This window comes from Poecilia reticulata, chromosome 4 (assembly GCF_904066995.2).
Source record: "Poecilia reticulata chromosome 4, P_reticulata-male-v2, whole genome shotgun sequence".
Lineage (NCBI taxonomy): Eukaryota > Metazoa > Chordata > Actinopteri > Cyprinodontiformes > Poeciliidae > Poecilia > Poecilia reticulata.
The window spans coordinates 26047425-26070521 of record NC_088833.1 but is presented as its reverse complement, the minus strand read 5'-3'; the positions used below and the strand labels follow the sequence as shown (position 1 = coordinate 26070521).

At 41.6% G+C, this 23097-nt stretch overlaps 1 protein-coding gene across 4 annotated transcripts in view; it reads right to left on the bottom strand.

Annotated features, from left to right (window-relative positions):
- Positions 1–23097, bottom strand: part of fryl (furry homolog, like) — a 72352-nt gene that overhangs the window by 13587 nt on the left and 35668 nt on the right. For all 4 annotated transcript variants that reach the window (XM_008407494.3, XM_008407498.3, XM_081606575.1 and 1 more), the window contains 33 exons: positions 22592–22678; positions 22240–22508; positions 21863–22073; positions 21636–21760; positions 20941–20998; positions 20751–20842; positions 20489–20661; positions 20228–20388; positions 20035–20145; positions 18977–19131; positions 18774–18873; positions 18513–18681; positions 17253–17521; positions 17029–17169; positions 16771–16939; positions 15847–15931; positions 14940–15052; positions 14704–14854; positions 14507–14610; positions 14244–14420; positions 13284–13485; positions 10976–11097; positions 10689–10876; positions 10454–10548; positions 9118–9713; positions 8417–8685; positions 8194–8334; positions 6538–6738; positions 6284–6445; positions 5587–5661; positions 5252–5428; positions 3884–4084; positions 1314–1514 (listed from right to left, as the gene is read on the bottom strand). In XM_008407494.3, coding sequence (XP_008405716.1) covers positions 1314–1514; positions 3884–4084; positions 5252–5428; positions 5587–5661; positions 6284–6445; positions 6538–6738; positions 8194–8334; positions 8417–8685; positions 9118–9713; positions 10454–10548; positions 10689–10876; positions 10976–11097; positions 13284–13485; positions 14244–14420; positions 14507–14610; positions 14704–14854; positions 14940–15052; positions 15847–15931; positions 16771–16939; positions 17029–17169; positions 17253–17521; positions 18513–18681; positions 18774–18873; positions 18977–19131; positions 20035–20145; positions 20228–20388; positions 20489–20661; positions 20751–20842; positions 20941–20998; positions 21636–21760; positions 21863–22073; positions 22240–22508; positions 22592–22678 — 5550 coding nt within the window. The remainder of the gene's footprint in view (positions 1–1313; positions 1515–3883; positions 4085–5251; positions 5429–5586; positions 5662–6283; positions 6446–6537; positions 6739–8193; positions 8335–8416; positions 8686–9117; positions 9714–10453; positions 10549–10688; positions 10877–10975; positions 11098–13283; positions 13486–14243; positions 14421–14506; positions 14611–14703; positions 14855–14939; positions 15053–15846; positions 15932–16770; positions 16940–17028; positions 17170–17252; positions 17522–18512; positions 18682–18773; positions 18874–18976; positions 19132–20034; positions 20146–20227; positions 20389–20488; positions 20662–20750; positions 20843–20940; positions 20999–21635; positions 21761–21862; positions 22074–22239; positions 22509–22591; positions 22679–23097) is intronic.

Below are 23097 nucleotides of genomic sequence, written 5' to 3'. Positions count from 1 at the left end.
TTTTTTACAGATATATTAGTCTTTACCTGTGATGGACTGTCCATGGTCTACCCTCCATCAACAGATATCAATATATTAGAAAATATGATTGAATGCTCTTATCGTTTGCCATTTAACTGTAAAAATTGTACAACTAAATGTGAATGCTGTATGTAGGTTGCCTAATTGATGACAGTTATGTTTCATTTATAGCGTAGGTTTCATGTTTGTGGGGCTCTAGAAGCAGAGATTGAGGAATTGCCAGAAAAACTGGAGAATTTGAAAATATTGCAGTTTTATCGAACCACAATAATTACCACAAATTACTGTGCTAAATGGCTTTTTTTCAGTTAATGAGATTAACAGTATGTTAATTTTTGCTATTTTTGCTTTTCTAAAAAAATTTGTGAAATTTTTTGTTAGACATCTACTCCTTTTTTTCTAACTGCAACAGCCTTAATATGCCAATGAAAAGCAGAGATACTGGCCAAACGCTTGAAACGTTTGTCTTCCTTCGTCGACTTACACTGGTAGGCCAGTAGGTGGCAGTGTACGAGGTGAGAAAAAGCCCCAATAAAGTGACTTAAATGCAAGTAAACCAAGAACACTTACACACATATAAGTAAACCATTATCCATGACAAGAATAAGTTCAAGATAATTCAGTGTTAAAGCACTCAAAGTGAAATATTCCCCAAACAAAAGACATCATCATAACATCTCAGCACTGTTAGTGATCAAAGTCAGTAGCAGTTAGTAGCATAGACAGTTTATGGCGTGTTAAAAAAGTAGCAAATGGAAGAGGTTTAAATTGGCTAGAGCACCTCTGACTGATTTTCAACTTAGTGCACTTTTAAAATTCAACAAACCACTTAAAAAGGACTTATACTCACACATGCTTCTGATGAAGAGAACGGACCTCAAGTCGTTTTCACAAGTTTTTTAAACGGAGGATTTAGTTGGAATGGTTATTGGGGTTGAGCAGTAACAGCTGGCCTGAGGTGAGTGTTTGCTTTCATCTCTTCCCAAAAATCACATAGTAAAAGCACAAGAGCTAAAGAACCAGCCTCCAGCGCCCACACCCAGAGCAAAGCAACCAAGAGAAGAGGCCACAGAGGGGAATTAAGCAGCTAAAAACGTCTGAATCCGATAGCAAGTCGCAGAACCGACCCATAAAAAAAAACATGTCCCTAAAATGTTTTCTCTTTTCCCCCGCTAAATAACTGACAAGACAAGAAATAGAGCAAAAGGCAGACAGAAGCGGAGAAGGATAAGAAAGGCAAGCTAAAAAGTACCCGAGCACCACAGTTTATTGCTTTTCCCGATTGATCGCACCTCAGGCAGCTGGCTGCTGGTGCTGTCTGAGTGGGCCATCTCCAAACTGGGGCTATCCAGTCGGGGGAGGGAGGGGAGTGAGGGCAGGGAGGGCAGGACGGTGGCCTCTTCGGTCATGGCGCTGCTGGACGATTCCTGAGACTGCTGCAGCGAGTCCACGTGGTTGGACGCGGTGTCGTCCGTCGCCGAGTCGCTGTTCAGCTGGAAAACAGAGACGAGACGAGGTGGGTTTCAACGCGGATTATTACAGGTGTAAACACACGAGAATATAGTTAAACCGCAGCTGATAACCATGTTATCTGAAAAAAAAAAAATAAAAAAATCTTACCAAGTATTTTTGGTCAGGTTTCTAATAGGGGTGCGCCGATCTGCTTTTTTCACTTCTGATACCAATACTGATATCTGAGGTTTAGCATCAATACCGATCCGATACAGAAAAGCAGCATTGATTGACTTAAAATGTTGTTTATCTGATCAGTGCATTTCTGGCTTCTAGGCCAAATATCTTTGTACACTTTAAATAAGAGCAAACTGACATACTTTTCAGCAAGAAACAGGAGCTTGTTTTAAGTCAATAATTACTTAATTTTGATGATAAAGTGCTAGTTTACAAATTATTTCACTTATGATATGGGAAAGATCCCTTGTTCCACTGGCAGATTATTTAACTTATATAGTTCTTTTTCATCAATATTAAGGAATTATTGGCTTCCATGTCTTGCTGAATAGTTACTTTTAGTTTTCAAGTGCACCAAGGTGTTAGCACTAGGAAATGTACTTGGTAAGATTTTGTGTTTTTTGCAGTGTACTTGATCTTTCCCTAAAAAGGTTCATTTTATGCAAATATTTTAGATTGTGTTCAATCCAAGACAACAAAATCTATTCTTTCCTTAGTTTAGTAGATTTAAAATAAAAAAAAATGCAAACTTTCACAAAGTATTAAACAAATAACACGACCTCAATATCAATAACAAGCTAGATAAGTTTAGTCATTTTAGTCTTGAATTCTCCGACCCTGCATCTTAAAATTGCTTCAGGCTGTTCCAAAAAAATGATCATGCTATAAGCAATCTAACTTTATTGACTGGCTTCATATTGCCTTACAACAGCCCTTGGACTTTTTCCACTTTCTGTCAAGTTACAACTACAAAACTAAAATGTTTTCTACTGAAATTCCAAGTGACAGACCAACACAAAGCAAAATTTTTTAAAATGTAATGTAACAAATGCAGCCCTTTGTATTTTTGCATGCAGTAAATTCTACATTGAATTTCCGCAACGGAATGACACAAGTATCAGTAACATTTACATCATTACATTGACAAACCCCAACATACTGCTAATTTTCTTAATATTTTCCCCTACAACGATTAACTACTGACAATTAGGGGTGAGAATTTATTGCATAGTTTATTGTGAAAAATTTCTTCTGACAAGAAACTGATTTATCGTATCAGTTTATTGGTACGATAAACTCATTTAATATACTGTTGTATAACACTGACAGTATTATCTCAAAGTTTATTTTTTACTATTTTCTCCTATGTATGTTCCATAAAAACATAGGAGAAAATGTTTTTCTCCTATGTAAATTTGAAAATATGAACAAAGAAAATCAGCTGTTGTGTGCAATTTAGTGATATGAATCAAACTTCTTTAAGTGAATGACGTCCTAAAGAAGATTATTTCAAATGAGTGGGTTTTTCAAAAGCAGTATTTGTGTTTGTGGTGCCAAGAGTGCTGCGTCTTCTCATCACAGTCATACAGTTACCTAAAAAAGTAACAAAAAATTGTTTTCTTTTAATCAGAATTTTTATCGTTACCACAATAGAAATACAACATTTTTGCAATGAAACACCCCTACTGTCACTTCTGCACAACTTTTTGTTGGTCCGTCAATAAAATCCTGATGACAAAATGTGAAAAAACTTCAAGGGGTGTGAATACTTATTGAAGGTAGTGTAAATGATGCATGCACTCAAGTGTAAAAACTGGACGACTTATGTCTCTGAGAGTCGCATGTTCAAAATAAAAGGCAAAAGCTCATTCTCTCACCATGCATTATCAAGAGGAGCAGAGGAGGAGAGAGAGAACATGCCCTTCCAGAATGAGTTCAGGCATTTCTGTTATCTTACAGGGGAATTTAAGCTTGCAAGAGGAGTTAGAAACGAGCTGGAGAATTGTTAGAAAGTGGCAAAAAATGGACCGAAAGTGGCAAAAGTTTGGAAAAACAAGAATTTTATACTTTAATAGACTGTGCAAAAAAATATCAACTCACTGTACTTACCGATAACTCATTTCTATACTATATATTCCGACTGACTTTACATTTAAATACATAATTTCCCTTGGAGCCAGAGATGAAAGGGCTGGGCTGAGACTTAAAGGAGGCATCTACCACCACCAGCGAAGAAGCAGGCAGCAGGTCCAGCTTAGTATGCGCGCGCTCACACACACACACGCACACACCATGCCAGCGGGCTGTGTGAGGGGCCACGGTAGATTGGGTGGGTGGGGGTGTGTGTGTGTGTGTGTCTGTGTGTGCGGACCCTGGTCGGAGTGAGACTTACAAGGCTGGAGCGGGTGAGAATCTGGCTAGCGCTCAGTACCTCCTCCTCCGACGACTCGTCCGTGTCCTCGTGGTTGGTGAGGTTGAGGCTCGGCGTGCTGCCAGCGTACTGGCACTCCTGCAAAGATGGCGTGTCTCCCTTGTCCATGCTCTCCAGGGAGCGGCGGCGCACCCCCCAGTTGAAGTTGTCCATGCTCTCCCCCTGCAGGACAAGCAGGCCGACAGCAGTGAGACGGAATACGCAAAAGGGAAGGCTTGGGATGGGAGGAATAATAATTTAGGAGATAATATAAAGACACAAAACAGACATTTCACCACTTAATGTTCTAAAAAAATGAAGGGTGCTTTCACGCCAGTTGCTTTTAATAGACTTCTAGTTTGTTTGCCTAGAGAGTTCTGTTTGTTTGGGGAGGTGTGAACGCACAACTGAACTCTGATGTGAACCAAAAAAAGGTGAACTCTGGTCCATCTACAAACTCAGGTTTAGGTTTGGTTGAAGTGAACTCTGGTTCGAATGCATATGTGAACGCAAACGGACTGGAGACCGCTCCAAAAGCAGAAAGTGGACTATACCGCAGGGCATTCTGGGTAAATACAACCAAAATAAATGTGAGTCCAGTGCAGACTCACATTTGTCTTACCAAAGACAAAAGAGAAATTCTTCAACTGTAAAAACTTCATTTTTGTTTAGATTTTGTGAAGCAGGAAGTTGCCCCGATCTTCTTCTGAGGTTTTTATATCGTTTCCCTCAGTGGCTTTTGGTGCAGCGTCAACGCAGGCAAGAGGTGGTGCTGTCACAACCTTCCTTCAAGTAAAAACGTGAGAAATGTTGCAATACTGATTCCCACTTGAACTGAGTTTACCGGACTATCAGGTGTGAAAACACCCTAAATCTCAAAAGAAAAAAAAAGAAAAAAATCAACTGAAATCAAAACATCAAAAGGTCACATGCGTGAGTGAGTGGGTGGTGTGGGTTTTTCTCCACATTTTTGGGATGAAACATCATGCTAAGATCTAAAGCTATAAAAAATGTCCACAATCACAGGGGAAAATCTTCAAGTCAAAACGTCCAACAGCACTTAATTGGATGGCGGCACAGGGAGAACAGCAGGATGGGGGGTGGGGGAGGAATGAATTAACTTTTGAGCCCAGAGACATACCTGCAACTCCTTGTAGCAAGAGAGGAAAAAGAATATGTATGTTAGTAGACTTACGACTGCTGGAAAACAATTTTGCTCATTTGTCGCAACTAATTCAAGTCTGACAAGAAGAGAGCAACGGCAGGGCTGATAACTGAAAGTAACGATATTTTCCACCCACTGTTAGCCTCTGAATCTGCAACAATCAGACGCTCTGAACGTAAACCCACCTCAGCATCCTCCAGCTCCACATCCAGGAAGTCAAAGTCCTTAAAGACACCAAACTGCTGCTCGCTGCCCGTGTCTTCGCCCTGAATCTCCTCCTCTCGGACCACCTCCTCCACTGTGGGGATGAGGCTGGTCTGCTGGTCCGCAGAGTCGAGATCCTCGTTGGATGAGAAAACCACCTGCGAGAATAAAAGGTTTTTGTTGTCAATACAAAATCTCTACACCCTTAAAATAATTTTTTTTAGAAGTTAATTTCCATCAAAGTGACCGAACAGCAAGTTGCATCAGCGGGGTTTATAAGAGACTTTGAGTTCACAGAGTAGGAGAGGAGTCTTACAGATGGATTTTTGGGAATGCCGGACTCCGGACCACATAGTGACAGGACATTCATCAGCCTTTCTCTGGTTCTTCTCTGTAATAGAAACACACGAAAGTTTAGAAAACAATAAACTTAATAAGCTCTCCACGACCTCATCCTAGTCACAGAAATCTCAGAGTTAAGGTGAAGGTTGCTGTCTTCCAGAGAATATAAACTAAGACTGCAGTTTGGTGTAGGGTTAAAACGATCAATCAGATTAATTATTTATTGATATAATCGTCATCTAATTTAGTAATTGATTAATCATTAACTGGGGAGTACAGACTTGAAAAAAGGTCACCATCTTAAGAGTAGAAATTAAACCAAAGCTGTACAAATCCAATATGCAATAACATTTATTTTCCGATTTAAAAAAAAGGAATTGGGATTGTCTGTTTGCATTTTTAAATGCATTTCTAATATTGTATAAAATAAACTTAAGTGGTTAAATGAAAAATCCACTGAATGAGCCAGAAATGTCAAAATAATTGCTAGTTGCAGACCCAGTTCAAAGCATTTAATGCTGACCGAGCGAACAGTGAAAACTGGAGAATAGGATGTCCTATGAAACGGTCAGTTCATTAATCATCTTGTCTATATTTTAATTTTTTTTTTCCAGATTACTGCCTCACAGAATGGTTCGTCCTTGTAATGTGCATCCACTGAAAGAAACTACCTGCGACAGCTGAGGCCTCTTCCAGCTCACTTGCACCAGACCGTTGGAGTTGGAGCCAGATGACGTTGACGAGGTGCTCCTCGTCACGGCGATCACCTGTGCCTTTCCGTTTCGCCCTGCAGCGGTACGCTGGTCGCCATATTTGTGGCCTATAATTGGTGTCTAGAGAGCCAAGAAAACAAGTTTCGGCAACAAAGTGCTAAGAACGTGGGGGGGGGCTTGGAGACAAGTTAGTTAAAAACGGCAGGTCTGACCTCTGAGATGTCAAAATGGAAGTCCAGGGTCTTTCCAGGCAGCTCCTTGGATGAGTTGTTGAATATGCGAGTGAAGGCGATTTCTGGTGACCCGCAGGACTCTGAACTGTACGAACGCTGCACGTCGTCTGGAACCACCAGACTGGCCGATCGAGACACAACCATCTTCAGGATGTTTTGGGCTTCTTTCCAGTGCGGGCTCTGTATCAAAAGCAGACGGCGTTATCGTGATGTAGTGAGAAAACAAACCGTAAAAGCCTTTCTTGTGATTCATGCATATTTTTCCTCTGAAGAGCAAAAGCATTACCTGCCTTATGCTGCAACAGAAATACAGTATGACATCATTTGCATACCGCATAATCTATGGCCAACCCAGAAAAACCCTTTAAGGAGGCTGATGTGAAGGCATGCTAAAATACCCGCAAGTCTTCTGGAAATACAAACCCAAGTTAAATCATTTTCAGAACTTTGTTTGAGACACTAATGGCAGTGCAGCTGTCAGATGCACGGACGATATGGAGCCGTATGGTTCCCCTGAGACGGTCGGTAAAAGGCGGCCATAAAAACGCGCTACGCTCTGTAACCCTGAAAGATGAGATGTTTCTAAGTTAATTACTCTGCTGTTTATAGATCAGTCCAGTTTACTTTCACACACACACACACGCACGCACGCACGCATGCACGCACACACACACACAACACCGTGCGTTTGAATCGCAATGTCGTTTAGGAAAGTGAACTCCTGTACAAACCAGGGCTGAAACGATTAATCAAATTAATCGTGATTAATCAAATACTGAAGTGATTGTCAAATAATTTCGCAATTGTTACCTGCAGCAAAAAATGTCCATTTGCTGAAAGAACAGCAAAGTCAGAGCAGCAATTAAACTAAAACTTACTTGGTAAAATGCAAATAACAAACACAAATGCTATATGGAATAAAAGCGTTTAATTTCAACAATATTGATATTAAGTACCAGTACCATTCATGTTATCAATTTTTTTTGTCATTAGTTTGAAAATTCTCTTTTTTAAAACAATTTTCCACAAATATCAACACCTTATAGAAAAATATTTTCATCTTTTTTTTTGCAAAAGTTTGATGTTTTTTTTTTTTTTTGTGAAAACTTAAAAGGAAAAAAAAATGTCAGTTTTTTAGTAAAACACAGATTTTTGTAGACATGTCATAACAAAAGATGGGAGGTAGTTATTTTATTCCAGAAAGGCCACGTCGAGTCAGACTGCAACAAAGCTCAATACTCTCAGCAGAGTGAAAAGAATCAACACTCAGACTAAGGTTTTACTAATAATAGTTATGAAAAGCGTCTGAAATGTCAACAAAGTTGTCATTTTGGGTGTTTTTTTTTGTTTTTAAACAGTAAAGCTGTTTTAGAGAAACTGGTCTCACACACACAATGCAATCTTCCCCTCATAGTAAAAATTTGTAATAGGAGGAAGCCAGAAAGCAATATTTGAAATTATTAAAGAAAAACTGGGACTGGGTAAAAACAGAGGGTGGAATCCTTCCAAAAACTCAAAATGAAAAATTTAGACTGGTCTATCTCAACTCGTAGCAGCATACCTTACTGTTAAGAGGGGGGTGAGGGGGGAAGAAGCTATCAATCGATGACAAACTTTCCAAAGTTACTTACTCACCTGAACATATTTGCCAATGATCTTCATGATGTCAAGGTTGAACTGTTTGACAGGAGCTGCTGAGAGATCAATGTGACTCAAGAGGCTGTAGATGATTTGCAGCAAGGACTGCTGCATGCTGGGTAGGCCCTTCTCCAACAGCTGAGATGCAAACATTCATCGTTAAAGCTCATGTCTACCATTCAGAACTAGCACAAAGAAGTCTGATGTTCATCTCTCGTACCTCTGCCAGGTAAGTGACCAGGTTCAAGGTCCTCTCTGCGAAGGCGTCGTGGACGTAGCGACAGACCACGTTGATCCAGTTGGTGCAGTCTCGGGAATAGCTGTGTGTGCTGTACAGGCTCATCATGTGGGCCAGGTTGGAGAGCGTGGCTGACTTCTCCTCCGCGCACACCTTGGCGATCTTATCAGCCGTCTCCTTACAGAAGGGAGTGGGGCTGTCGAAGTGCTGAATGAGGTGAGGCAGCAGGCACAGGATGTTCAGAGGGAAACCTGGGATCCATCCGAGGAGGAAAATGGTTAGAGGAAGGTCGCATACGCCGCCTTACAAACGCATTCAGAGCCCTTGAAATGTTAAACAGATTGTCACAGTACAACCACTTGTGAAACTCAAGGCCTGCAGACAAACCTTCCAGGTAACAGCTGTGTGCTTAAATATTATTTTATGAATCGAATCAATAGGTCAAATGGGTTTCACACCGTTGATTTAAGTGATAGGCCAACAAAAGGCAGTGCATGCAGGTGATTACAGCTCCAACTCTCTTGTGAAATGTTTGTCCAAGAGCTATGAAGGGACTTGAAAAGCTCTATGATCAGAGGATTGCTGTCAAAATAAGTGGCAACAATAGTACAGCAAACAGAAACAGAGTTTCCTTATTCATGGCCCCACCACTCAGAGATTAAGATGAAACCACTCAGACATACCTGCTACCTGTGAAGGATCGACCAGCGTGTGCCTGGAGACGCTGATGAGCTTGCTGAGCAGGTGGATGGTAAGCTCCTGCGTCGAAGTGGAGGTGAAGCCTTTGAGGAAGAGCTGCAGCAGCCCTGGGAAGTTGTACCACTTGAGCTTCCCCTGGACGTTCTCCAGCCGCTCCCGGCTGTCCGCCCGCTCCAGGGGCAGCTGGCCCAGCAGCTTGTTGAGCAGCCGCAGCGCCAGCAGGTATTCAAACTCGTAGTCGGACTCGAGCAGGGAGGCGGCAATCCAGAAGACGGTGGCCATCAGGTTGGAGGGGTCCACTGGCGGGACGGCTTCGCCTCCCGGGCTGCCTCCCCCGCCCAGCGACGTCAGGCTCTTTGTGCGCAGCAGGTTGGAGGGGTTGCCGCTGAGTCTGTCCGCTACGTCCAGCGTGTTGCTTCGACGTCTGTCCGCTTTCCGCTCGCCGATGATGCTGGCGCGGAGAGAGTTGCTCCGAGTGTGGACGTAATGCAACAGGCCGCCACTGTTCAGGTTGAGCTGGCCCGTGCTTTTCCTGTTGGCGGCTAACTTTGCTCCCAACGACTGGTCGCGGGCAGAGCTTCTAGAAAGAGAACAGTACGGACTTTTAAAGGAGCAGGTTTATGCGTTTTCCAGTCTCATAGTACCATTTTATAGAACAATCAATTATGTCACCTTCAGTTGTGGTAAAAATGCTATATATATATATATATATATATATATATATATATATATATATAGAACTTAAAATAAATTTTACTTCATAATTTAACTTCTTGAAATTGGGCATGTCTCTTTAAGAAACTCCTGCTCTTTCTGAAACTCTGCCTTCAGGAAGTCATCACATAACTCCTCTGTTAATCCTTTAATACTTTTTTTTTTTTTTTTTACCAGCACTTCATTGAGAAGTACAAGGTATAAAGATCTCAGCAGATGTGCAGTTCAACCAGATGTTTGCTAATTGCTGCTGGCTAGTCTGAAGGAGCTGAGTGAGAGTCAGGTGGCCAGGTTGCTCTGTGGGGCAGAAGCTTGGAAACTGCAGCTCTGAGCAGGAGCTGCGTTTCGAAGGCGGCGCCAGGTCTAACTAGGCGTTTTGCACAGCTGAATGGTTGCCGTGGGAGATTAAAGAATTTCTCAAACACATATGAAAGAATCAAAGTAACACTCCAGGTGTGATTTTGATGAGGGAATAACATAGCATTATGATGGAAAGCTAAAAAAAAAAAGCCGATTTTATCCAATATTGGCCCTCCAACAAATTTAGTCTAATTGTGCAGTAGAAAATAATGACAAAGTAAGAAGGGAACTTGTGAGAAGACTTACTGTGCTAAGGCAGACAGGAGGTCATAGTTTTTGATCATGTCTGCTAAAGTGTCGATGCTTGACTCTAATGTCAGGAGGAGCTCAATGACAAAACCCTGGAAAAATATGAACATATATTTAGTCAGTTGAAATCAGACAGCTTTACATTTTTCCATAACCAGTTACATTTTGTCTTTTAATAATGGATTAAATTTGTTCAAAGCAGCAGTATGATGCAGTGTTCTCATATCCTGACCTGGGCCTCCTCTCCTGGGTCTCCTACGGTCTCCACCAGTCGAGACAGGATGTCAGACAGCGTGGCCGGAGTCAGAGGCTGTTTGAGGGCCCTGAAAATCTGAAACGAGCGACCGGCGTAGTGTCGAGAAGAGCAGGACAGAGCCGTTCTCAGAGCTACTTCGCTCAGCATGGAGTCCAGAGGGAAACCTGAAGAGAGGCGCGTTAACATGCAGATAACTCCAACACAAAATCGACAGAAGAACGGGCGGAAATGACGGAAGAGGAGCCGCGGACGTCCGTTCAGACCTGTCTGGGACTGCTTGAAGACCGTGACAACGTGTCTGACGAAAACGCTGAGCTGGTCGGCGCTCTTAATGTTAGAGTTCTTGGGAGAGACGTCTTCGTGATTCCAGAGTGGACCTCGCTTTCTGCAGGGTGGGAGTGAACAAAGATCAGACAATAGGCCTGTCACAATAGCAGATTTTGCTGGACGATAAACAAAAATGTTGTTTTGAAATCATTTGAAAATAATGTAAGTTTGCCCTATCAAAGATCAATAAACTTTACATCTGTAAAAGAACACTCCACTTATTACTTTATCAAATAATAAAACACAACAACCCAGAACAAAACAAAACAAAAAATTAAATGGATTATGAAATCTTTAAACAAAATTTCCCTACAAAAAATATTAATCACCACAATAAAAATGATCAAGCTCAATTTATTAAGCAATTCATCATTTATCTTGATTAATTTTTAATTGCTTAGGTTTAGGTACCACACCAGAAAAAAAAGCAGATGAAACCAAACCAAACTCAAACCCATGCAGAACCTAAATACCGACTCCTTTTAGGCACCACTGGAAGCGTGAAAGCATAATCATTGTAAACTTAAGTAAAACACTCGGCGTTGCTACAACTACTGTCTCAAACTGAGCTACACCATGGGAATGTACAGTGGGGAAAATAAGTATTTAGTCAGTCACCAATTGTGCAAGTTCTCCCACTTAAAAAGATGAGAGAGGCCTGTAATTGACATCATAGGTAGACCTCAACTATGAGAGACAAAATGTGAAAAAAAATTTGAGAAAATCATTTTGTCTGAATTTTAAAGAATTTATTTGCAAATAATGGTGGAAAATAAGTATTTGGTCAATAACAAAAGTTCATCTCAATACTTTGTTGTATATCCTTTGTTGGCAATGACAGAGGTCAAACGTTTTCTGTAAGTCTTCACAAGGTTGGCACACACTGTTGCTGGTATGTTGGCCCATTCCTCCATGCAGATCTCCTCTAGAGCAGTGATGTTTTGGGGCTGTCGGCGGGCAACACGGACTTTCAACTCCCTCCAAAGGTTTTCGATGGGGTTGAGATCGGGAGACTGGCTAGGCCACTCCAGGACTTTGAAATGTTTCTTACGAAGCCACTCCTTTGTTGCCCTGGCAGTGTGCTTGGGATCATTGTCATGCTGAAAGACCCAGCCACGTTTCATCTTCATTGCCCTTGCTGATGGAAGGAGGTTTGCACCCAAAATCTCACAATACATGGCCCCATTCATTCTTTCATGTACACGGATCAGTCGTCCTGGTCCCTTTGAAGAGAAACAGCCCCAAAGCATGATGTTTCCACCCCCATGCTTCACAGTTGGTATGGTGTTCTTTGGATGCAACTCCGCATTCCCTTTCCTCCAAACACGACGAGTTGTGTTTTTACCAAATAGTTCTACTTTGGTTTCATCTGACCATATGACATTCTCCCAATACTCTTCTGGAACATCCAAATGCTCTCTAGCAAACTTCAGACGTGCCTGGATATGGACTGGCATAAGCAGGGGGACACGTCTGGCACTGCAAGATCTGAGTCCCTGGCGGCGTAGTGTGTTACTGATGGTAGCCTTTGTTACTTTGGTCCCAGCTTTCTGCAGGTCATTCGCTAGATTCCCCCTTGTGGTTCTGGGATTTTTCCTCACCGTTCTTGTGATCATTCTGACCCCATGGGCTGAGATCTTGCGTGGAGCCCCAGATCGAGGGAGATTAGTAGTGGTCTTGTAGGTCTTCCATTTTCTGATTATTGCTCCCACAGTAGATTTCTTCACACCAAGCTGCTTGCCTATTGCAGATTCAGTCTTCCCAGCCTGGTGCAGGTCTACAATTCGGTTTCTGGTGTCCTCCGACAGCTCTTTCGTCTTCACCATAGTGGAGTTTGGAGTGTGACTGTTTGAGGTTGTGGGCAGGTGTCTTTTATACTGTTAACGACTTCAAACTGGTGCCATTAATACAGGTAATGAGTGGGGGAAAGAGGAGCCTCTTAAAAAAGAAGTTACAGGTCTGTGACAGCCAGAAATCTTGCTTGTTTGTAGATGACCAAATACTTATTTTCCACCATTATTTGCAAATAAATTCTTTAAAATTCAGACAAAATGATTTTCTCACATTTTTTTTCACATTTTGTCTCTCATAGTTGAGGTCTACCTATGATGTAAATTACAGGCCTCTCTCATCTTTTTAAGTGGGAGAACTTGCACAATTGGTGACTGACTAAATACTTATTTTCCCCACTGTATATAAAATCTACTTTAATGAACACAAATAATAACGCTGGATCTTCCTCACCTTGACGTGATGAACTCGATGAGACCCTTGGCCTTGTCTTCCTGTTCAGGGTTAATATCAGCCTCGATGAGAAGCGTTGGAGAGAGGTGGGACAAAGCGCTGCTCCCTGCACCGAGGCTTATGCTGGAGGATGTGGAGCTGGTGCTGAGGCCCGAGTCTGTCATCGGTGACGGCTGAAAATCTGGCAAAATCTCCTGCATTCCTGTGGAAACGTTCAACAAGAGCACACTCGGTTGATGTCAGGCTTTGGCACAGCAGCAGCTTGTGGCACAGTTTACATTTGCACGTATGGGAAAGACCTTTGCTGCCACCCGGTGGCTAGGTTTGGGGTGACAAAGGAGAACAATAAAGGTTTTGGTTAAATGTTGATGCCAATGCTGGTTAAAAATCTGTTCACACCCCTTTTTGTTTAACATTAACTTTGATATATACTCCTAATTAGGGATGAAACGACTCATTGGATTAATCAAGATTAATTGTGATCAATCTATTATTGGAATAATTGTCAACTAATCGGAATCGATTAATTAACTGCAAAAGAAGGCCTTTTGCTGAAAGAACATGGCAGTAATTGAGAAAACTATAAAAAAAAATGTGTACAAATTTTGCACTCAATATAAAAAAACCTTCTCTCTACATAAAAATGCAACAAAATCTCCTATTAGGCACATACAAAGATTGTCAATCTACAAATAATCAAGTGCAAACTAAAAGAATTCTATTTTTATTGCATTTAGGCAATAAATGTTTATTTTCTTATTTAAAAAAAAAAGTTTATTTCCATCTCTTAATGCATTTCTAATATTGTATTAACAAGGCTTAAGTGGTTAAATGACGAATGTAGATATTTTATTTTATTTTTTATCCGATTAATCATCCGAACAATCAACATAATCAACGGTTACTGAAATAACCGTTAGTTGCTTCCCTGCTTTCCACTGGCTGACCGGCAGGACTGACCTGTAAGGTTGATCTCTGGAGTCGCTGGCTTCACAGTCAGCACCCGGGGATCGTTGTAGTCTCTGTTCCGCAGCAGCACCATGGCCACGGACTGGCTGTTTGCGGACTGGACGACGAGCAGGTGAAGCAGCAGCCGCTTGCAGTGCTCATAGACCTCTGGGTGCTGGTGGTCAAAGCCTGGAGGACGAGAGCAGAACGACGAAGTGACGCCACAAGGCCGATACGTGAGCAGAGACGACGCGTGAAACATCGGAGGACGTTACCTATAAACACAGCATGTAACAAAAGGTGCAGGTATGCGCTCCACTCCACTTTGATGCCGTGGTCTACTATGAGGTCCGTCAGCAGGATGACTGCAATGTTGCATCTGATTAAAAAAAAAAAGAAAAAGAAACGGAGGACGACTGTGAGCTTTAACCAGCACTGAACGTCTGCGGCGAAAAACCGTATTTCAGGGTACCTGTGGAGCGGCACAGTGGGGGTGTTTGTCTCTGGTAGGTAATCCACTAATGGAGCCCAGCAGCCTCCCGTCGGGGGGAACGGGAGAGGCTCTGGCTGGTTGTGGTCCATTACTTTCAAGCGCCAGTTTGCATAAAGTGGCATGGAGTCACCTGGAGAAACATTAGTAAGCATGGTCTTACACCGTATTAAAACTACACTATGCTGAGGAGGAGTGTGGGATTGTTCTCTGCTTACTCTTCTCGTCTTCATAGGAGCCGCCAGAGCTGCTGCTGTACCGAGATTCCAGGCGGTGGTGCTGGCGGTTCAGGTTGCTGTTCAGACCCGAGTAAATATCCAGGTGTGTGTAACTGTAGGAGGAGACGTGCTGGTAAAACTAAAATCTCAAGACTGCATAGAGCCTTTAGGCATAAATTCAGATGTTCTTCTGAATTTATAAATTCTTAAATTTTTTAAGATAAAATGCATTAAAAGGTTGAGAATCTGCAGTAAGATGTCCTTTCCTTTTAGTATAACTCCAGATTATTTGGTCCTGGAGGCTGAAGCTGACAGCTAGTTTTACAGAAGACAAGGGAAAGGGGACTTTTATCTTAAGGGAAGCAAACACTTGGAGTGGAAAGGTGCATCTTGTCGAGATGTGATTTGAAACACATTAGAAGTTCTGAAGATTCTCAAAAACGAACAGCTTACTGGACTCCAGTTTTGCCTAGTTTAATCAGAAACATTGATACTCGCCAGACCTTATTGCGTCACAGACTAGACCAAGTTAGTTTGGGGTGCATTTTTTGACACTTATCTAACTCCGCTGATGTTTGTCGTCTTTTCAAACAACTTCGATTTCAAAATTATTATAGATGTTTACGCATCTGCCATATTAGAAAGTTCTAAGCTGTTGTTATGTTGGCACATGGTGACTTCATTTTAAAGCTTCCTAAAATACACTGCCATAATATTTTTGAGAGTTGTTGTTTTAGGACAGTAGAGAATAGCTTTGGTCTCGGTCCCACTCAAGACTAGTTAACTTTAGCTTTAAGGTCCAACTGATCTACTCTTAAAATAAAAGGAAGAGGCCAAGGGATTGACCAAATTCAGGAATAAAAACTCATAACACCTTTTAATACAAACTTTATGCAGAAGTTGGTACCTGTCTTCCATGTTTGGGTCTTTGCTCTTGCTGTCTTGATGACCCTCACTTCCTGGCACCATGGTATTGCTGCTGGAGGTTGTTCCTGATGGAGAAGGCAAGAAACACATCGTCTGGCACTGGAAGTACAGATTTAATTGATAGAGCTTGAGGTGCACTAATCAATCAGCCAGTGATTGGAATTGGCCAATTATTCCAGAGGGGAAAAAAATAATTGCTATTAATTTAGCCTCAAATCCAAGAATACTATTATTTTCAGTTGATAAACTAGAAAATTTACATCCTTAGAAAAACACTGAGTTTAGATCAGGCCTAAAAAATTCAACAAGACCTGATTAATTCACTTGTATTTTAAGCCCAAGTCCAAAGTAAACCAGACATATTATTTTAATTAAGATTTTACTTCTTTCGTTTTTAGCCTGTAATTAACTTCTCCCATTTTTAGATTTTGCTTAACATCTTCCAGCTCCGTCACATCACTTGTAACCGCAGGGTGGGTCAAGGGCAAATCATCTGGGATGTGTGATTGATAGGAGCAGAGGAGGGCGAGGCTGCAGGCGCATTGTGCAACGTGCTGCACTTGTTGCAGTATAATGAACTTCAGCACCTTCATTTCTTTCTTTCCTCAACTGGTAAACTATTTCCTCCTCTATTTAGACTATAACAAGCACATTAACACATATTTATAGTGAGCATTCTTGTAGAGTTTTCTCTGTGCGTGCTGTAGGCTTAATAATGCATCACAGAATCCCGAGCCATCAAGCAAACAATTTTGGCTAGATCCAGGGAAAAAACTTTAGGTCCGGGGCATAAATCTTAACTAAGAAAAAATGACCAAATCGAGAATCAGTGTCTACCTTAAAGGCCTGATTGGTGCATCTCCAATGTAAGAAATGAACTTGTGTGTCTCTGTTGGTCCGTTACCTGAGGTCACTGAGGGGATCTTGTAACTGGAGGTGATGCGGTAATAAGGGGGGTTGTCCATGTGGGTCACAGCTGAGCTGACGGGCTCAGTCAGCTGAAGTTCCCACATCAACTCCTCCAGCAGCTGCATAGTTTTATCCCTGCCCAAGTAAACCACCACTCGTTTCACCTGAGGACACGGGGAAAAATGTTAGAAACAAATGCCACACGTCTCCCAAAGTTCCTGAAAGAAAAAGAAAAAAAAGTGTTGTAGCTTACGTAGGGCAAGAGGCTAGGGTCACTGCTGACCCCGGATATACTGATGAGGAAGTGCAGAATGATTCTGAGGTTCTTTGGCCAACTGTCTGCTAACGTCGTCCACACGTTCTCAATTTCTGACCAAGCAAATTCATCTCCGTACTGCAAAGAAAGGACATCAATTAGGATTCTCGGCACGTCGGATCGTAGCAGGGGGGAAAAAAAGAAAAAAAAAGTCGTCTCACCTTGGCGGTCATAAACATGAGGTTGTTTAGCACCATGGTTGTTGCACGAGGGGATCCCCACCCCTCTCCACGGAGCCAGCGGCGACTGTTCACCATCATGATCTCTTGGTCTTGGCCATCCTCCTCTTCCTCGCCGCTGCCGCAGTCCTCCGGTCGCCTTATGGTCGGCTTGAATTCCACCAGCTCCACGTTGTTCATCCACGGTAGGAGGTAGTGCAGCATGACTTGACGTCCACCAGGATGTGCTGTTTGGATACGCTGGCTGACTTCTGCGATTTGGGACAATCACATGGTAGTAAAAATATGATTTAAAAAAAAATCCAGAAATGACACATTAAAGTGTTTGTACACTTTTCCCACAGTTAAACCGAAGCACTTTTCAAGCATTTTCAAGCTAAGTTTTCAAACTTTTGGAAATAAAACAATACAAACTAAAAGACAACAGTTTCAATTCACTACTGTACGATACCATTTATTACTGTTATTAATAATAATGCTTTTGTCAAATTATTCTACATTCTACAGCAGGGACAAGGTAAGCTAAAATACAGCAAAATTCTATGTTTTGAAATGGCTCTCCCACACATGCCCTATACACCGGACTGATCCCAGAACAAAACATAAATTTACCCAAAAAAATCCCCCAATTTCAATAACATTGTTCAGCATATTAAAAAAATAAGACAATCTCTACTTCAATTATACACATCCAAGGAAAACATCCCCCAGAAAACGTGCAAGGTCCATCATGTTTTTGAGTTAAAAAAATGTTTAAAGTTGACAGGAAATGTGAAAATATCACTTGATGTGATATCACTTGATGTGATATATAATACACTGAGGGAAACCCTGAAGATCAATAATTCATTGAGGCATTAGGAATATTCAAAAATAATACAAAAAATGATGTAGAAAATGCTTTTGCTATGTTTTCTGGCATTTAGCAAATAAAAACAGGCTAAAGTAAGAAAGAATTTACTTCAGACAGTGAGGGTTTAACTGTAAATATTGTTTTCCAAATTTAGGCTTCTAATCAAACATTAGCTTGCACTTCATTACCAAACTGTGCAGTTTCAATATCAAAAACTTTTAAAGACTTTATACCAAATTCAAGCACTTTCCACATTCCTTGAAAACACCTAATTAAAATTCAATCATTTTCAAGGATCTCAAGAAGCAGACAAACCCGGCATTAGTATTGCAGCACAGCCGTTTTGTCTCACAACAAACCATCCAGCAGTATTTTGTTAAGTAGCTGACCTGAGAAAATAGGCAGAGTGAGCTCCGGATATGTTCTCGCGAGCTCCTCAGAAAGCTGGTAGTAAGACACGGAGTACAGGTGTGGAAGCGGCGAGGGAGGAGTCAAGATGCCATCTGTCCGCTGGATCTCCAGTTTGTGTGCATAACGGAAAAGCTTTGGCTCCAGGATCTGTTTCACACACACGCAGCGGTGAGAACGTCTCAAAAATTGAAGGGAAAAAATCCCAACAGAAGCATTGAATGAACACGGACCAGACTGACCTGTAACAGCTGCATGGCTACCTCGTAGATTTCCCTGGAAGAATCAGCTGCCTTGAACAGAATCAGGTTCAGCAGCACCACAGTATCAAACTGATAATCCCTAAAAGGAGGGGGGGAAAAAAACAATAAAACAAGTTGCTTGACGGACAAACAACCCAGTAAAAAAAAGAAATTGAAGTTCATCCTGCTAATGCAGGTAGTACCTGTTATGAAAGACGTTGGCGATGGCCTTGAAACAGCCAGCAGCAACGCGCCGTGAGCCGGTGTAACATCGGTCCACGGCCCAAAACATGAGGTTGCTCTGGTCTGGGTTGAGCTCCAGCAGCAACATCACGGCCTCGCAACCCAGCTGGTGGACCTAAAGGTGACCGCAAACCAAATATTTAAACCATGACGCCACATCTTCAGTTATAAAATGAGATTGTAAAAATATTCAGCAAAGTTTGGGCTGTAAATATACATCAGACATTTCAACAAAGTTGGGGAAAAAAAGAACCTGGAGCACAACTTTGAATGTCTTGTGTGAGAATATAAGAGATTAAACAGTCCTGTCAAGACAAAATTTAACGCAATTAACGTATTAAAAGCCAACTTTATTTATATATATAAATTTGAGGTATTTTAAGGCCTTATTTTTAGAATGCAAGGGTTTTTAAGGATGCTCTGTTTTTAGTGATTTCTTGGACCCTTTTCGTTTCGCCAGACGGTGACAGTTTTGGTCAGTGAAGTAAGAATGTGTGTTCCAACAAGACAATAATGTCAAACATAAAAAATAAAACCTGATTTTAGAATCATAACGCAATTAAAAGTCCTGCTTAAAAGCTGGGCTTGAGCTACCAAACCATCAAATTTGCCAGTGCTGCTGAGAAGAATGCCCAAAATATCCAGCCTCATTTAATATTCTAAATTTCTACAAATCGTCTAACCAAATATTTCTGGTACAGTATACATGCATTTGAGTCAGAATGTATAATGTAGAACATGTTTGGGAAAGAGAAAATCCATAATAAATGCAAATTTGTGCACCCAGTTTCTGCTTTTGAATCCCATAGGAGTTGGAAGCATAACCATTAGAGGAAAAAAAATATTAAAAGCATAAAATTTAAACGATCTTCATGCCAATATTGAGAGTATGTAGACTTCTGAATGTATAAAAAGCACCATACTCTTTTTTGCAAAACTATTCTTGAATTTAAATTGTAAAAGCTGGATCAGTGGTTATTTAGTAGTTCATCACAACTACCAGCAACATTTTGCTCACCTTCTTGTCCTGTGAATCCAAAATGTTGTCCAGCCACTTGTAGAGGTAGCCATCAGACGACAGGCCGACGTTGTCGGCTACGGGTCCGCAACACAACACGGCAGACATGGCCTGAACGATGAAACGGGAATTTAGCTCTCAGAGCGGATGGCGCGAGAGGTTAAAGCCGACGTCTGCATCGCTAGACGCTTACCTTCAGCGCACAGTACTGATGGCGATTGATCTGCATATTTCTGTCACTATAGCGATCCAGAGGAGTGAACATGATGCTGAAGGGTCCAGCCCAGTGACTAAACAGCATGAAGAGACTGTGCCGTAGTGACTGCTGAGGGAAGATGGTCCTCCTCTGGTTTACTGGGAAAGGGAAAAAATAAATAAATAAGCACGTTAAATGAAGAAACTTTTTTTATTGTTTAAATTTCACTGGACAGTCAAGAGCGTAGCTTAAACGTACCTGGAACATTCTGAATGATATTGGCCACAAGTGCACTGAAGTGAGAGCGGATGTCCTTCAGCGTGTCAGAGTCCTTGTCGTTTTCTGCCTCCAGCAGCTGCCTGGTGAGGTCCACGTACTCGAGCAGCGTGCTGTTCAGAGAGTGGCTCTCCCCGTCCAAACCTCCACTGGATCTGGAAACCAAAAGAAAAAAATAAATCATCATGGAGTTCATTCAGTGGCTTTCTGAGAGGAGAAGTCTCAACGCCTTGGGTTTACGTACACGTGGCTGATGACGCCAGCATCAGCGAGTAACTCAAATATCCGGACCAGCTGGACCCTGAGGATGTCCCGACGCCTGCGTCGCTTCATGTTCTGTAAATGATGGAAACGTTTTCATTCAATTCAAGTGTTGCATAAATAAAACAAAGTTTGACTGAATACTTTTAAAGTCATCACTGAGCCACACTCACTTCTGGTCTTCTTTCCAGAGCTTCTTTTATGATTGGGTTTAGCTCCTCTATTAGTTCTCTTAAGGATGGAAGACATGCATGTCAATAAACGTTTAAAAACATAAAAAACAAACAAAAAAAACCCTATAAAATGCACATATTTTTCATTTTAAATTTAAATTCTTTACAAATTTTAAAATGCAGAGTTCATTTTAATCCGTTTTTTTAAATAGAAACAAATTTTCACTTAGTTGAGGTGAGCAGACAGATGAATGGATGGCAAAGGGAATACAGTCTGTAAATATAAATAAAATTCAAACTCTTGGGAAAATACTTCAGTAAGTGGTGTGCATTTATCGTTTTGTTTATCATTCATCGTGATAAATTTCTTAGTATAATGATAGTATAATGATTGCCACAATAAATTCGAATTAATGATGTTTAAACATTAGACATTATTGTCGGGATTGTTATTTTTACCATTTTCTCCACTGTTTATTCAATTAGAGTGTCAATAAACTTGAAGACATGATTAAATGCAGTTACCGTGTGAAATGTAGTGATACAAACATTTCTTTATGTGACTGATGTCTTCACTTTTATCATTATAGTACCACAAAATGTTGTGATAAAACTTCAATTCCACAATTAACCAGAAAGTGTAAGAACCCTGAGATACATATGATTATAGATTTCCTATCAGTATTTTTTTTTACCTGAAGGCAACAGGGTTGGTCCTGCCAAGCCCCAACACCAAAGACTCTGTGATGTCCATGCTCTCAGAGCGCATCATTGGAACGATGTGTTTAAAGAGGGAGGAGGGGGACGGAGTCCCGACAATCTGTGAACACACACAGACATTCACTTTGGTCACAACGATGCTGCTGCACAGCCGATACTTTATTCTATTCCGTCATTCTCGGTTTCAACGTATTCTTCCGACCTTGGAATCGTAACTGTAGCCGCTGTCCGGCGTAGACGCCAGCGTCTCAGGCGGGGAGCAGCGGACGGAGCCGGAGGTGGAGGATGAGGAGGAGCACATTGAGGAGGAGGAGGAGGCGGAGCTGCAGCAAAGAATCAGGTAGTTTCTCCAAAGGCCAACGTAGGAATCGCTGCTGTTCAGACTGTTCACCTTTTTGGCATTGATGGGACTGCTGGAGGTGGGCGAACAGAAAACGTCAGGTTATATTAGTCTGAGTTGAGGTTATCGAATGGGGAGACGCAACTCTCCTATTTTCCCCTCATCATTTGCTTTCTACACCAACTACTATTTGAAGCGAGTGTGTCACAACATAAGCGGTAACAGGACACAAAGCGTACTTTATGTCAACTTGTGGAGACAGCAGCTGAAGGCGAGTGTAGGCAAACATCCAGGCATAGTTGAGGGCGGTGGGGCAATGTTTGGGCAGGTTCTCCTGCCGCAGGTAGCTGGAGAAGCTGATGACCCAGGGGTCCTGGCCCTGCGTGACGTGGGCAAACACCCAGATGTGCGACGGGCTGACCACATCGAACTGGTGGCTGATGGGAGAGGAACTCCACTCTGCTAGTGTTTGAAGCTCAATCCCGCTGGGGCAATACAGCAAGTTGGTCTGCGGCGAAGGGAAGGGAAGGGGAAGATCAGCAGAGTTTCACAAGATGTTTTGTTTGTGCAGAAGCGAGGGAACGGTCATACCTGGTCAGCTCCGGTCAGGTGGATGAAGCTCTCCAACACAGAAGCACTTAATCTGTCCATTACGTCAATAGCCAGTTCCTCATCTCCCTACAGAGATTAGGACACGACAAATGAAGCTTAATTAAACTCTGTTACTCCTCTGCAGGCACACAGCTATTAAATTTCCCATTTATAATAACATAAAATGCACAGTCCCTTGCATGCCCCTGAAAATTTTTCACATTTTACCTTTTTCATTTACTGGACCAACACAAAGTAGTGCACAATTATGAAATGGAAGGAAAATTAAAAAAAAATGTTGAAAACATTTTTACAAAAAAAACCTGAAGAGAGTGTTGGGCAATAATATTCATCACCTTTTACTCTGATATCCTTGAATAAAAGTGCAGCCAAATGCCTTCAGCGATCACATAAGTAAATAAAACAAGATTCCATCTGCATGTAATATAAACGTAGAGTAAACACAGCTGTTCTGTGAAAGTATCTTTGATCAGTTATGACTAACT